General features: G+C 42.0%; 1 protein-coding gene across 1 annotated transcript in view; it reads right to left on the minus strand.

Moving 5' to 3' along the window:
• Positions 1-15584, minus strand: part of LOC128643903 (double-stranded RNA-binding protein Staufen homolog 1) — a gene marked incomplete at its 3' end in the record, with an annotated part of 77563 nt that overhangs the window by 38694 nt on the left and 23285 nt on the right. The window contains exon 3 of the mRNA XM_053696674.1: positions 1574-1698. Within this exon, the coding sequence (XP_053552649.1) occupies positions 1574-1698 (125 nt within the window). The remainder of the gene's footprint in view (positions 1-1573; positions 1699-15584) is intronic.

A 15584-nucleotide genomic window follows, 5' to 3' on the forward strand; every position in this document is an offset into this window, starting at 1 on the left:
GGAGGTTGAGAGGAACCGCAGGGCACTGAATAAGAAACTTGTGAAGCCTGAGGGAAAAGCTGAGGCATAGCTAGCATAACACTATCCTGAGAGAGAAGTCTCAGGGAGAGACATCTTATCTTTAAACTTTAAAGTTTTATTTAAACATGAAGAGCAAAACTGTACATGAGGAATTATCTTAGCCTTTAAACACAATAAGCATTTTTCAAATGAATCAACTTCAGCATTAGTGTCCATAATTGGGTATTCGTTCACAATTGACAACAAAAAATAAATGCCAAATTAAGTTTATTTATATGAAGCAATAAAACATAAATTAGCAATTACCCCTCCAGAAGTAGCTATACCACTAGCACTGAAAGCCTGGACACACCCGGTAGCAAAAAACACCTCCTTGTTACCGGAACAGCCCAAATCCACTTGCCACTGTAGAAAGAAGAAAATGCAGCCTCCACACTTGCCGCGGCAAACTCCGATCTGAACAGAGAAGCCGAAAACCGGAAGTGCCGAGGAGCGGTCATGTGACCGCAATACATTTTTAATTTGCGCAAAATAAAAACAGCACGAAAACCAACAGCAGCACAGCAAAGGTGATTGGGCCAATAAGCCGAGCTGAAAAGTGATTGCAACAAGTAAGAAGTGAAACAAACACCTGTGAAACACTTCACACACTCTTCCATCTCTAAGCCCCCAATAAAAAAAAATGATGCCTCTTTTCACATAAAAGCAGTGTCCCTAAAACAGATTTAAATACTTTCCACAAGGATTTAACCCCTATAGTGCCGGTACCTTCAAACCTAGAAGGGAAAGCACTTACCTCTGGATCCTGCTCTGTCAGACAGGAGCTGTTTTCTGAGGTGTGGCAGCGCTTCACCATATCTACCAGGGACCTATAGAAAAGAAAGAACAGAGTAACCAACTCCGGCTTTCTATAATAGGGGTAGAAATAATGTTAGAAATTTAAGCAAAGACAACCTTGCCGCTTTCTAACTGCTAATAGCCACCATTAGTCTTACTAAAGAGATTGACATGGACACAGCATAGCCCCAATCCTTGCTTGCAGGAAAAGAACCCATTAAAAGGATTAAAATCTTCAGACACCATCTTCGCCATCCTCTCGTGATCAAGGCAAAGAGAATGACTGTGGGTCATGGGTAAGGGAAGTGATACTTAACAGCTCTGTTGGGGTGCTCTTAGCTTCCTCCTGCTGGCCAGGAGTGCATATCCCACTAGTAATTAGAATGTTTCGTGGACTCTCTATGCCATAGGAAAGAATTTTTTTATTTTTTTTCATAAGACGGTGAGGGTCCACGAGCCATTACATGTGGGATCCTATACCTAAGATGTGAAGTCCACATGACCACTATGAAATAGGGATGGAAAAACAGTTTAGGCAGGTAAAGTTACTAGACAGGCCTACAGAACTTTCCAACCAAAAGCAGCCTCAAAAGAAGCAAAAATGTGTCAACTTGGTAGAATTTGGTAAATGTATAAAAAAAGATGACCAAGCAAGTGCATTGCACATCTGTTCAATGGAAGCTTCATTTCTAAAAACCCAAGTGGCGGCAATTACTCTGGAAGAATGAGCAGTAATTCATTTGGTGAAGACTTCCCCACAACTAGGTACGCTAAGCGAATCAAAGCTTTAAGCCACGCTCCCAGAGTGATTGCAGTAGCTTTCTTTCCCTTGTAGGGGACCTGAGAAATGGACAAACAAAGAATTATGAAATCTTTTGTGAAAATAAAATGTCAAGCCCCAAACTATATGCAAGTTAAGAAAATCTCTCTGTGGGTTTTTTTTTGGCTTTGAAGAGATGGGAATAAAATGTTATCAGAGGAAACTTTAGGAAGGAAAGAGTAAGTTCGTTCTTAAAACTGATTTATCCTGATTAAAAAAAAAAAAAAAAAAAAAAAAACCAACACAAAGCAAGGAGAATCATAAGATTAATCTTGCGCTTCTGCTGAGGGAATAGCTAAGAAAAAGAGAACCTTTCAAGACAACAGTTGAATGTCCAGACCATGCATAGGTTTAAACAGCTGAGCATAAAGAAACCGTCAAAACGAAGTTAAGGTTCCACAGAGAGGAAGCGGACCTGATAACTGGTCTTATCAAGGCTTAATCTTGAACAAAGGCTTAAATGTCAGGGGTCCTCGAAATATTTTTGTGATACAAGACTGAAAGGCAGAAATTTGGCCTTTAAAAGAACTGGCTGATAAACCTGTATCCAGACTACCCTGCAAAAAATAACTAAATAAAGGATTTGAGAAATCCTTTTGTAATTCTTAGACTCAAACCACGACAGGAAAACTTTCCAGATAAAACATAATTTATGTAAGAACTTACCTGATAAATTCATTTCTTTCATGTTGGCAAGAGTCCATGAGCTAGTGACGTATGGGATATACAATCCTACCAGGAGGGGCAAAGTTTCCCAAACCTCAAAATGCCTATAAATACACCCCTCACCACACCCACAATTCAATTTAACGAATAGCCAAGTAGTGGGGTGATAAAGAAAGGAGTAAAAAGCATCAAAGAAATTTGGAAATAATTGTGCTTTATACAAAAAAAACATAACCACCATAAAAAGGGTGGGCCTCATGGACTCTTGCCAACCCAGAGGCAGTACTTTCTTTCACTTTCTGCTATGAGAATTTTTTTTGTGAAAATGTTTCTGCAGGTCATTTTTAAATAAAATTCCATTTTAAATTAGGCAGTTATACTAAAGCACCAGCTCAAGTGCAATGTGTTGGTTAAGTGGAGAATAAAGCCATTTTTAAAGTTTTAGAATATATTGTAGTAGTTAAAAATTGCATATTAGCTGCAGACAACAAAAGAAATTGTAAAATGTCTCTTGAATAAATTTGTTTCCTTTTCTCTTTGTCTAACATAGAAGTGTAGTATTAAAAAAGGTGTATTGCTTATATGAATGTCTTATATACAGAAAAAACAGCTTTGCAGACTGTGAAAGGCTAGGGGGGCGCAATAATCCCTGAGAGCCAGTCAACAAGCAATGCACTGATGCTTTGCAGCACTACTGCATATTTGACTGTTCACTTCAAACAGCACTTTGCTCTGAATGCACTGTGTTAAGGAAAACTTACACAGTGCAGCCAGAGCACAGCTCTGTTTGAAAAGAACAACCTAATGTGGAGCAGTGCTGCAAAGTTAAAGTGCTAAAAGTTCCTGCATGTGTCCTGTTCTTTCTGCAGAGATGCTGCATTTTCTGCGATGACATCTCAGATCACTGTATGTTCTGCCTTGGGGCTTGCCAATATGAAAGAAATTAATTTATCAGGTAAGTTCTTACATATATTATGTTTTCTTTCATGTAACTGGCAAGAGTCCATGAGCTAGTAACATATGGGATAGCAATACCCAAGATTTGGAACTCCACGCAAGAGTCACTAGAGAGGGAGGGATAAAAATAAAAACAGCCATTTTCCGTTGAAAAAAATAATCCACAACCCAAAACATAAGTTAATTTTCAAAAATGTGAGTAAAAAAACTTAAATCAAAAGCAGAAAAATCAAACTGAAACTGCTGCCTGAAGAACTTTTCTACCAAAAACGGTTTCCGAAGAAGCATACATAAAAATGGTAGAATTTAGTAAATGTATGCAAAGAAAACCAAGTAGCAACTTTGCAAATCTGATCAATTGAAGCTTCATTCTTAAAAGCCCAGGAAGTGGAAACTGATCTAGTAGAATGAGCCGTAATTCTCTGAGGCGGGGCTTGACCCGACTCCAAATAGGCTTGATGAATCAAAAGTTTTAACCATGAGGCCAAGGAAACGGCAGAAGCCTTCTGACCTTTCCTAGAACAAGAAAAGATAACAAATAGACTAGAAGTCTTCCTGAAATCTTTAGTAGCTTCAACATAATATTTCAAAGCTCTCACCACATCCAAAGAATGTAAAGATCTTTCTAAAGAATTCTTAGGATCAGGACACAAAGAAGGGACAACAATTTCTCTATTACTGTTAGAATTTACAACCTTAGGTAGGAATTTAAATGAAGTCCACAAAACTGCCTTATCCTGATGAAAAATCAGAAAAGGAGATTCACAAGAGAGCGGATAATTCAGAAACTCTTCTAGCAGAAGAGATAGCCAAAAGAAACAACACTTTCCAAGAAAGTAGTTTAATGTCTAAAGAATGCATAGGCTCAAACGGAGGAGCCTGTAAAGCCCTCAAAACCAAATTAAGACTCCAAGGAGGAGAAATTGATTTAATGACAAGCTTGATAAGAAGCATGCACAAAACAATGAATATAAGGAAGTTTAGCAATCTTTCTATGAAATAAAACAGAAAGAGCAGAGATTTGTCCTTTCAAGGAACTTGCAGACAAACCTTTATCCAAACCATCCTGAAGAAACTGTAAAATTCTAGGAATTCGAAAAGAATGCCAAGAGAATTTATGAGAAGAACACCATGAAATGCAAGTCTTCCAAACTCAATAATAAATCTTTCTAGAGACAGATTTACAAGCCTGCAACATAGTATTAATCCCTGAGTCAGAGAAACCTCTATGACTAAGCACTAAGCATTCAATCTCCATACCTTCAAATTTAATGATTTGAGATCCTGATGGAAAAACAGACCTTGAGATAGAAGGTATGGCCTTAATGGAAGTGGCCAAGGTTGGCAACTGGACATCCGAACAAGATCTGCATACCAAAACCTGTGAGGCCATGCTGGAGCCACCAGCAGCACAAACGATTGCTCCATGATGATTTTGGAGATCACTCTTAGAAAAAGAACTAGAGGTGGGAAAATATAAGCAGGTTGATAACACCAAGGAAGTGTCAATGCATACACTGCTTCCGCCTGAGGAACCCTGGACCTGGACAGGTACCTGGGAAGTTTTTTGTTTAGATGAGATGCCATCAGATCTATTTCTGGAAGCCCCCACATCTGAACAATTTGAGAAAACACATCTGGGTGGAGAGACCATTCTAACGGATGTAAAGTCTGACTACTGAGGTAATCCGCTTCCCAATTGTCTATACCTGGGATATGAACTGCAGAAATTAGACAGGAGCTGGATTCCGCCCAAACAAGTATCCGAGAGTAGCTTGAGGACTGTGAGTCCCACCCTGATGATTGACATATGCCACAGTTGTGATATTGTCTGTCTGAAAACAAATGAACGGTTCTCTCTTCAACAGAGGCCAAGACTGGAGGGCTCTGAAAATCGCACGGAGTTTCAAAATATTGATCGATAATCTCGCCTCTTGAGATTTCCAAACCCCTTGTGCTGTCAGAGATCCCTACACAGCTCCCCAACCTGAAAGACTTGCATCTTTTGTGATCACAGTCCAGGTTGGATGAACAAAAGAGGCCCCTAAAATTATACGATGGTGATCTAACCACCGAGTCAGAGAAAGTCGAACATTGGGATTTAAGGATGTTAGTTGTGATATCCTTGTATAATCTCTGCACCATTGGTTCAGCATACAAAGCTGGAGAGGTCTCATATGAAAACGAGCAAAGGGGATCGCGTCGGATGCTGCAGTCATGAGACCTAAAACTTCCATGCACATAGCTACTGAAGGGAATGACTGAGACTGAAGGTTCTGACAGGCTGCAACCAGTTTCAAATGTCTCTCGTCTGTTCGAGACAAAGTCATGGACACTGAATCTATCTGGAAACCTAAAAAGGTTACCTTTGTCTGAGGAATCAAAGAACTTTTTGGTAAATTGATCCTCCAACCATGTCTTCGAAGAAACACTAGTTGATTTGTGTGAGATTCTGCAGAACATAAAGACTGAGCGAGTACCAAGATATCGTCCAAATAAGGAAATACGGCAATACCCCGCTCTCTGATTACAGAGAGCAGGGCACCTAGAACCTTTGAAAAGATTCTTGGAGCTGTCGCTAGGCCAAAAGGAAGAGCAACAAAATGGTAATGCTTTTCTAGAAAAGAGAATTTCAGAAACGGATAGTGATCTGGATGAATCAGAATATGAAGATATGTATCCTGTAAGTCTATTGTGGACATATGATGCCATTGCTGTACAAAAGGCAGAAAAGTCCTTATAGTCACCATTTTTAAAGTTGGTACTCTTACATATCCAAAATCTTTAGATCCAAAACTGGTCTTAATGAATTTTCTTTCTTTGGAACAATGAATAGAATTTGAATAAAACCCCAGACCCTGTTCCTGAAACGGAACTGGCATGATTACCCCTGATAACTCTAGGTCTGAAACACACTTCAGGAAAGCCTGAGCCTTTACTGGGTTTGCTGGAATGTGTGAGAGAAAAAAAATCTTCTCACAGGCGGTCTTACTCTGAATCCTATTCTGCACCCCTGAGAGACAATACTCTGAATCCAATGACTTTGGACCGAATTGATCCAAACATCTTTGAAAAATTTTAATCTGCCCCCTACCAGCTGAGCTGGAATGAGGGCCGCACCTTCATGCGGACTTGGGGGCTGGTTTTGATCTCTTAAATGGCTTGGATTTATTCCAATTTGAAGAAGGCTTCCAATAGGAAGCAGATTCCTTGGGGGAAGGATTAGGTTTCTGTTCCTTATTTTGTTGAAAGGAACGAAAACGGTTAGAAGCTTTAGATTTACCCTTAGGTCTTTTATCCTGAGGCAAAAAACTCCCTTCCCCCCAGTGACAGTTGAAATTATTGAATCCAACTGAGAACCAAATAATTTATTACCTTGGAAAGAAAGAGATATCAATCTGGACTTAGAAGTCATATCAGCATTCCAAGATTTGAGCCACAAAGCTCTTCTAGCTAAAATAGCTAAAGACATAGATTTAACATCAATTTTGGTATCAAAAATGGCATCACAAATGAAATTATTAGCATGTTGAATCAACTTAACAATGCTAGACAAATCATGATTCGATACTTGTTGCGCTAAAGTTTCCAACCAAAAAGTTGAAGCAGCTGCAACATCAGCCAAAGAAATTGCAGGCCTAAGAAGATGACCTGAAAATAAATAAGCTTTCCTTAGATAAGATTCAAGTTTCCTATCTAAAGGATCTTTAAAAGAAGTACTATCTTCCGTAGGAATAGTAGTACGTTTTCCCAAAACTCCAATTTAACTGCTGGCAAAGGATACAATATTTTAAACCTTGAAGAAGGAATAAAAGAAGTAGCAGGCCTATTCCATTCTTTAGAAATCATATCAGAAATAGCATCAGGTACTGGAAAAATCTCTGGAATAACCACAGGAGGTTTATAAACAGAATTTAAACGTTTACTAGTTTTAATATCAAGAGGACTAGTTTCCTCCATACTTAGGGCACTTATACGCACCCCTGTACACCTCAGCTCGCCTGTGGCGGGGCAAAATTACCCGCAGGTATTCGCCATTGCACACGAGCGCAATTTTGCTCTCGCGTGCAATCCCGCTTTCTGCCTGCGCACAGCCAATCACGCGCGGGCAGAAGCTGTCAATCTCCTCTGACTGACTAGACAGAAGAGATTGAATTTCGCCACATTAGAGGTGGCGAAGAGGTTAGGGAAGCGGCGGTCTGGTGACTGCTGCTTGATAAATGACGGCGAGCAATTTCTTGTGAGAACTTGCAGCCGTAAGGCTTTAATAAATCTAGCCCTAAATGTAATCAACACTTCTTTCAACAAAGAACGAATATACTCCATTTTAAATAAACAAGAGGATTTGTCAGTGTCAATATCTAAGGCAGGATCTTCTGAATCAGATAGATCCTTGTCAGAGAAGGATAATTCAGTATGTTGCTGGTCATTTGAAATTTCATCAACCTTATGAGAAGTTTTAAAAGACCTTTTACGTTTATTAGAAGGCGGAATGGCAGACAAAGCCTTCTTAATAGAATCAGAAATAAATTCTTTTAAATTTACAGGTATATTTTGTGCATTAGATGTTGAGGGAACAGCAACAGGTAATGAACTACTACTAGTGGATACATTCTCTGCATGTAAAAGTTTATCATGACAACCATTACAAATCACAGCTGGAGGTATAACCCCCACAAGTTTACAACAAATGCACTTAGCTTTGGTAGAACTGTTATCAGGCAGCAGGGTTCCAACAGTGATTTCTGAGACAGGATCAGATTGAGACATCTTGCAAAAGTAAGAAAAAAAAATAACATATAAAGCAAAATTATCAATTTCGTTATATGGCAGTTTCAGGAATGGGAAAAAATGCAAACCGCATAGCCCTCTGACATAGAAAAAAAGGAAGGAGGCAAATAGAAATGGGGTCTTAAATAGTGAAAATATTTGGTGCCAAGTATGACGCACAACAAACAGAAAATATTTTTTTGTGCCAAAAACGTCCGGAAACTACACACTCGCGTCAAAGATGACGCAACCTTGTGACACCGGAAATGACGAATTTGCGTAACTTTGCCCTAAAAAACCTTGCGCCAAGAATTACGCAATAAACTCTAGCATTTTGTGCCCTCGCGAGCCTAATTCTGCCCGCGAATTTAAAAGTCAATTAGAAAAAAAGAGACTATACCCCAGGTAAGAAATACATTTTTCATAAAAAAGCATTTCCTAGATATGAAACTTACAGTCTGCAAAAGGAAATTTACTGAAAACCTGAATCATGGCAAATATAAGTACAATACATATATTTAGAACTTAATATAAATACATAAAGTGCCAAACCATAGCTGAGAGTGTCTTAAGTAAATGAAAACATACTAACCAAAAGACACCCATCCACATATAGAAGATAACCGTTTCAGTACTGGTTTGGCCATCAGTAGAGGTAATGGAATATGAGAGTATATTGTCGATCTGAAAAGGGAGGTAGGAAATGAATCTCTACGACCGATAACAGAGAACCTATGAAATAGATCCCCGTGAGGAAAACAATTGCATTCAATAGGTGATACTCCCTTCACATCCCTCTGACATTCACTGTACACAGAGGAAATCGGGCTTCAAAATGCTGAGAAGCACATATCAACGTAGAAATCTTAGCACAAACTAACTTCACCACCTCCATAGGAGGCAAAGTTTGTAAAACTAAATTGTGGGTGTGGTGAGGGGTGTATTTATAGGCATTTTGAGGTTTGGGAAACTTTGCCCCTCCTGGTAGGATTGTGTATCCCATATGTCACTAGCTCATGGACTCTTGCCAATTACATGAAAGAAATATGTCTTGTAACAGGCTTACTGGGCTGAATCGGTGTCTCACTTGAACTGGAAAAAAAAAAAAACTTCTGAGACAAAGTCCGACATTCAATGCCACGCTATCAAATAGAGATTTGTGATCTTGATGTGAGGTAGATGCCACGGCTGCTTGAGGAAAATTGCACCAGATCTGAGTAGCAAGTCCTGCAGGTGCAAACAAATACACAGGCTTGACAACAGCCCATGAATCTGTTTCCATAGGGACCAGAGTAATCATCCTCATGGCTTCTAGGTTTGTTATACATGCCAAGAAAGCTCTGGCCTTTAAATGATCTTGTGAAAGACGTGCTAGAAGGAATCTTCCTTGAGGACCACGAGACCAAATGTCTGTACGGTACCCCAAGTAAATCATGTTCAGTACCAAGAAACGAACAGAATTTTCTCCAAACCTCCTGAAAAAAAGTTCAGTCTGCCTGCCCCCTAACCCCACCAGAATTGAGTCTGGGTTGGGGGCAGCACCTTTATGCTGATCTGGAAGGGACAGGCTTTTATTTTTTGGTCTGCTTGAACTTAAACCAAGAGGAAAAAGTCTAACTTCTGAGACACCGAAGAGGATGATCTTTAAGTCTTGGAATAATCTAGCGGAATTATCCCTGCCCTAAGCTTATTTTGTTTTGTGGCAGAACAACTCATTTACCTCCAGTGACTGTAGCAATTCAGTGCAGGTCCAAACAAGATCTTGAAATCCCTGAAATAGATCCCTGAAATAGAAGAGAGAGAGGTCTGCCTTTACATATATTATATCAGCAGACCTCGACTTCAGCCATAAGGCTCTTCTAGCCAAAACAGTCATAGCTGCACCCTTTGCATTAATGCAAGTTATTTCAATAGCTGTATCTTAATTGAGACTGCTCAGTCTTGACTAACCTTAAGCAATCCTAAAGCTTCTTGGTAAATAAGGTCAGAGACGTCACACTATACTGCAGTATTAGAGCCATCAGATCCTTAAAAACATAAATTATGCTTACCTGATAATTTAATTTCCATCTGTGGGAGGAGAGTCCACTGCATCATTCATTAATAAATAAAGAACCTGGCCACCAGGAGGAGAAGACACCCCAGTCAAAGGCTTAAATACCTCCCCCACTCCCCTCATCCCCAATCATTCTGACAAGGGAACAAGGAACAGTAGGATAAATATTAGGGTATACATGGTGCCAGAAGAATACAATTAAATTTAGGTCTGCCCACCGGAGCAAACAGGCAGGAGCAGTGGACTCTCCTCCGACAGATGGAAATGAAATTATCAGGTAAGCATAATTTATGTTTTCCATCTTAATGGGAGGAGAGTCCACTGCATCATTCATTACTTGTGGGAATAAATACCCAAGCTCTAGAGGACACTGAATGAAAAAAATGGGAGGGCAAAAGTAGGCGGACCCTATACTGAGGGCACCACAGCCTGTAGAACCTCTCTCGCAAAAACAGCTTCTGCGGAAGCAAAAACATCAAATTTGTAAAATTTGGCAAAAGTAAGGAAGACCAAGTAGCCACCTTACAAATCTGCTCCACAGAGGCCTCGTTCTTAAAGGCCACAGCTCTAGTTGAATGAGCCGTAATCCTCTGGGGTGGCTTATGTCCAGCTGTCTCATAGGCCAAACGCATCATGCTCTTTAACCAAAAGGATAGTGAAGTGGAAGAGGCCCTCCGCCCCCTCCGCTTCCCCAAATACACCACAAACAAAGACGAAGTCTGTATGAAATCCTTTGTGGCCTGAAGGTAAAACTTCAAGGCTCGAACCACATCCAAGTTATGAAGTAACCTCTCTTTGGGCGAAGAAGGGTTAGGACACAAAGAAGGAACTACTATCTCCTGATTGATGCTACGATCTGACACCACCTTGGTAAGAAAACCCAACCCAGTGCGAAGCACAGCCTTATCGACGTGAAAAACCAGGTAAGGGGGTTCAAATTGCAAGGCCGCTAACTCAGAGACTCTGCAAGTCGATGCAATAGCCAAAAGAAGCAGAACCTTCTAGGAGAGAATCTGAATATCAAGCGCATGCATAGGTGCAAACGGAGCCCTCTGCAAAATCTTAAGAACTAAGTTCAAGCTCCAAGGAGGAGCAGGTGGTCTAAATACCGGTCTAATTCTAGACAGAGCCTGAACAAAGGACTGAATATCAGGAAGCTCTGCTAGCTTCTTGTGTAACAGCACTGATAAGGCTGAAATCTGTCCCTTTAAGGAACTAGCGGCAAGGCCCTTATCCAAACAATCTTGAAGAAAAGCAAGAATCCTGGATACCCTAATCTTGTGCCAGGGATATCCACGTTCCTCACACCAGGAAAAAAAGGTCCTCCACACCTTATGATAGATGCGACGAGTGACCAGTTTCCTGGCCTGAGTGAGAGTTTTAATCACTCTCTCCGAGAACCCGCTCTTAGCCAAGACTAGGCGTTCAATCGCCACGCAGTCAGCCTCAGAGAATCAAGCTTTTGGTGAAGAAAAGGACCCTGAACTAGCAGATCTCTGCGACAGGGTAACCTCCATGGAGGAGACAATGATATTTCCACCAGAACCGCAAACCCCGTCCTCCGTGGCCACAACGGACCAATCAGAATGGTCGAGACTTGCTCCTGTTTGATGTGGGCCACCACTCGAGGGAGAAGTGGCCATGGTGGAAAGATGTAAATTAGGCTGAACTCCCAAGGTACTGCCAAGTCATCCATCAACTCTGCCTGGTGATCCCTGGACCGCGACCTGTATCTGGGTAGCTTGAAGTTGAGTCTGGACGCCATGAGATCTATCTACGGCATCCTCCATCTGATGCAGATCTCTGCAAACACCTCAGGATGGAGAGACCATTCCCCCGGATGTAATTTCCTGCTCAGGAAATCCGCTTCCCAGTTGTCCAAACCCGGGATGTGGATCGCTGAGAGAGAACAGTTGTGGGTCTCTGCCCATTCCAGAAGTCGAGAAACTTCCCTCATGGCTAGGGAGCTTCTCGTTCCCCCTTGGTGCTTTATGTACGCCACCGAGGTAATGTTGTCCGATTGGAATCTGATGAAACGGGACGGCCCAAAGCCCTCAGAGCATTGAATATTGCTCGTAGTTCCAGGATATTTATCGGTAGGGTTGACTCCTCTTGAGTCCACCTGCCCTGTGCCCTTCTGGCACCCCAAACAGCTCCCCATCCTGATAGACTTGCATCCGTGGTAACAATCTCCCAGGATGGTCTCAAGAAGGATGTCCCCTGGGACAGCTGCCCTGGACGGACCCACTAAGAGAGGGATTCCCTCGCTCGATTGTCCAGAGAGATCTGTTGGGAAAGATCCGAGTGATCACTGTTCCATTGTCTCAACATGCATAACTGCAGAGGTCTTAGATGGAACCTGGCAAAAGGAATGACATCTATGCAGGAAACCATGAGTCTGATCACCTCCATACACCTGGCCACAGATGGCCTTGAGGAGGTCAAAGGCAAGACACCTAGATGCGATCTTAGAACGCCTCTGATCTGTCAAGAATATTTTCATAGCTATGGAATCTAAAATCGTGCCCAGAACCTCCACCCTGTTGCTGGGAACCAGAGAACTCTTTCCCTCATTTATCTTCCATCTGTGGGATCGAAGGAGAAGAAGAGTCCTCGTGTGGTCCTCGGCGAGACTGTAGGACAGAGCCTGAACCAGGATATCGTCCAGATAAGGGGCTACTGCAAAACCTCTGGCTCTCGCTATCACGAGCAGCGCTCACAGAACCTTCATAAAGACACTTGGGCAGTCGCCAGACCGAACGGCAGGGCCACAAACTGGAAGTGTTGGTCCAGAAAAGCGAATCTTAGAAACCTGAAATGGTCCCTGTCGATTGGCACGTGAACGCAAGCATCGTTCAAATCTATTGTTGTCATAAATTGCCCCCCCTTGAATCTGATCATCTCCATTTTGAACGATGGAACTGACAGAAACTTGCTTAGGCACTTTAGGTCCAGAATCGGGCGGAACATGCCGTACTCCTTTGGGACCACAAAAAGGTTTGAATAGTACCCTAGACCCTTTTCTGCTAGAGGTACTGGAACTATTACTCCGAGAGAGGAGAGATCCCTCATGCACTCTAGAAAGGCATCTCTCTTCTCAAGTCTTGAGGATAGGTTTGACAGGAGGAATCTGCCCCTGGGCAGATAAGTCTTGAACCCTATCCTGTAACCCTGGGTGATAACCTCCAGAACCCAAGGATCCTGTACGTCTTCCATCCAAGCCTCTGAAAACAGAGATAGTCTGCCCCCTACGCGATCCAGACACGGATCGGGGGCCGCTCCCTTCATGCCGACTGTCTCGGCGGGCTTCTTGCTCTGCTTGGACTTGATCCAAGATTGAGCCGGCTTCCAAGATCCCTTGGACTAATCGGTCTTCCCAGAAGGCTGCTGGCGTTGAGACTTGTCCGAGTGAAAGGGACAAAAAGCAAAGCCCTTAGGCTTATTCTTCTTATCCAGCAGAAGGAAAGCACCCTTGCCTCCCATGACCGTGGATATGATAGAGTCTAGGCCTGTACCAAAAAGAACCTTCCCCTGAAACGGGAGAGATAGTAAGCTAGACTTGGAAGTCATGTCAGCAGACCATGACTTTAACCACAGAGTCCTACGGGCTAGAACAGAGAAACCTGAAGTCTTAGCATTCAGGCGAATAACCTGCATATTTGCATCACAGATAAGAACGTTTGCGACCCTTAAGGCCTTAATCTTTTCCTGCATCTCCTCGAGGGTAGTCTCCCCCTCGACCATAGCTGACAGTACGTCACACCAGTAGGTAGCCGCTCCAGCCACCGCAGCGATCGCCGCTGCTGGTTGGAAAACAAACCCTGTAAGTTGGAACATCTTTCTCAACATGGATTCTAATTTCTTGTCCATGGGCTCTTTGAACGACTAACTATCCTCGAGAGGAATTAAAGTCCAGTTAGCGAGCGTGGAGATAGCACCATCCACCTATAGCTCAAGCTGAGAGTCCGGGACAGGAAAACATAATTTATGTAAGAACTTAACTGATAAATTCATTTCTTTCATATTAGCAAGAGTCCATGAGCTAGTGACGTATGGGATATACATTCCTACCAGGAGGGGCAAAGTTTCCCAAATCTCAAAATGCCTATAAATACACCCCTCACCACACCCACAATTCAGTTTAACTAATAGCCAAGAAGTGGGGTGATAAGAAAAGAGCGAAAGCATCAAAATAAGGAATTGGAATAATTGTGCTTTATACAAAAAAATCATAACCACCACAAAAAGGGTGGGCCTCATGGACTCTTGCTAATATGAAAGAAATTAATTTATCAGGTAAGTTCTTACATAAAACAGAATTTATGTTTACCTGATAAATTACTTTCTCCAACGGTGTGTCCGGTCCACGGCGTCATCCTTACTTGTGGGATATTCTCTTCCCCAACAGGAAATGGCAAAGAGCCCAGCAAAGCTGGTCACATGATCCCTCCTAGGCTCCGCCTTCCCCAGTCATTCGACCGACGTAAAGGAGGAATATTTGCATAGGAGAAACCATATGATACCGTGGTGACTGTAGTTAAAGAAAATAAATTATCAGACCTGATTAAAAAACCAGGGCGGGCCGTGGACCGGACACACCGTTGGAGAAAGTAATTTATCAGGTAAACATAAATTCTGTTTTCTCCAACATAGGTGTGTCCGGTCCACGGCGTCATCCTTACTTGTGGGAACCAATACCAAAGCTTTAGGACACGGATGAAGGGAGGGAGCAAATCAGGTCACCTAGATGGAAGGCACCACGGCTTGCAAAACCTTTCTCCCAAAAATAGCCTCAGAAGAAGCAAAAGTATCAAATTTGTAAAATTTAGTAAAAGTGTGCAGTGAAGACCAAGTCGCTGCCTTACATATCTGATCAACAGAAGCCTCGTTCTTGAAGGCCCATGTGGAAGCCACAGCCCTAGTGGAATGAGCTGTGATTCTGTCAGGAGGCTGCCGTCCGGCAGTCTCGTAAGCCAATCTGATGATGCTTTTAATCCAAAAAGAGAGAGAGGTAGAAGTTGCTTTTTGACCTCTCCTTTTACCTGAATAAACAACAAACAAGGAAGATGTTTGTCTAAAATCCTTTGTAGCATCTAAATAGAATTTTAGAGCACGAACAACATCCAAATTGTGCAACAAACGTTCCATCTTTGAAACTGGATTCGGACACAAAGAAGGCACGACTATCTCCTGGTTAATGTTTTTGTTAGAAACAACTTTCGGAAGAAAACCAGGTTTAGTACGTAAAACCACCTTATCTGCATGGAACACCAGATAAGGAGGAGAACACTGCAGAGCAGATAATTCTGAAACTCTTCTAGCAGAAGAAATTGCAACCAAAAACAAAACTTTCCAAGATAATAACTTAATATCAACGGAATGTAAGGGTTCAAACGGAACCCCCTGAAGAACTGAAAGGACTAAATTGAGACTCCAAGGAGGAGTCAAAGGTTTGTA

The sequence above is a fragment of the Bombina bombina genome, unplaced genomic scaffold (genome assembly GCF_027579735.1).
Source record: "Bombina bombina isolate aBomBom1 unplaced genomic scaffold, aBomBom1.pri scaffold_808, whole genome shotgun sequence".
In the NCBI taxonomy this organism is placed as follows: domain Eukaryota; kingdom Metazoa; phylum Chordata; class Amphibia; order Anura; family Bombinatoridae; genus Bombina; species Bombina bombina.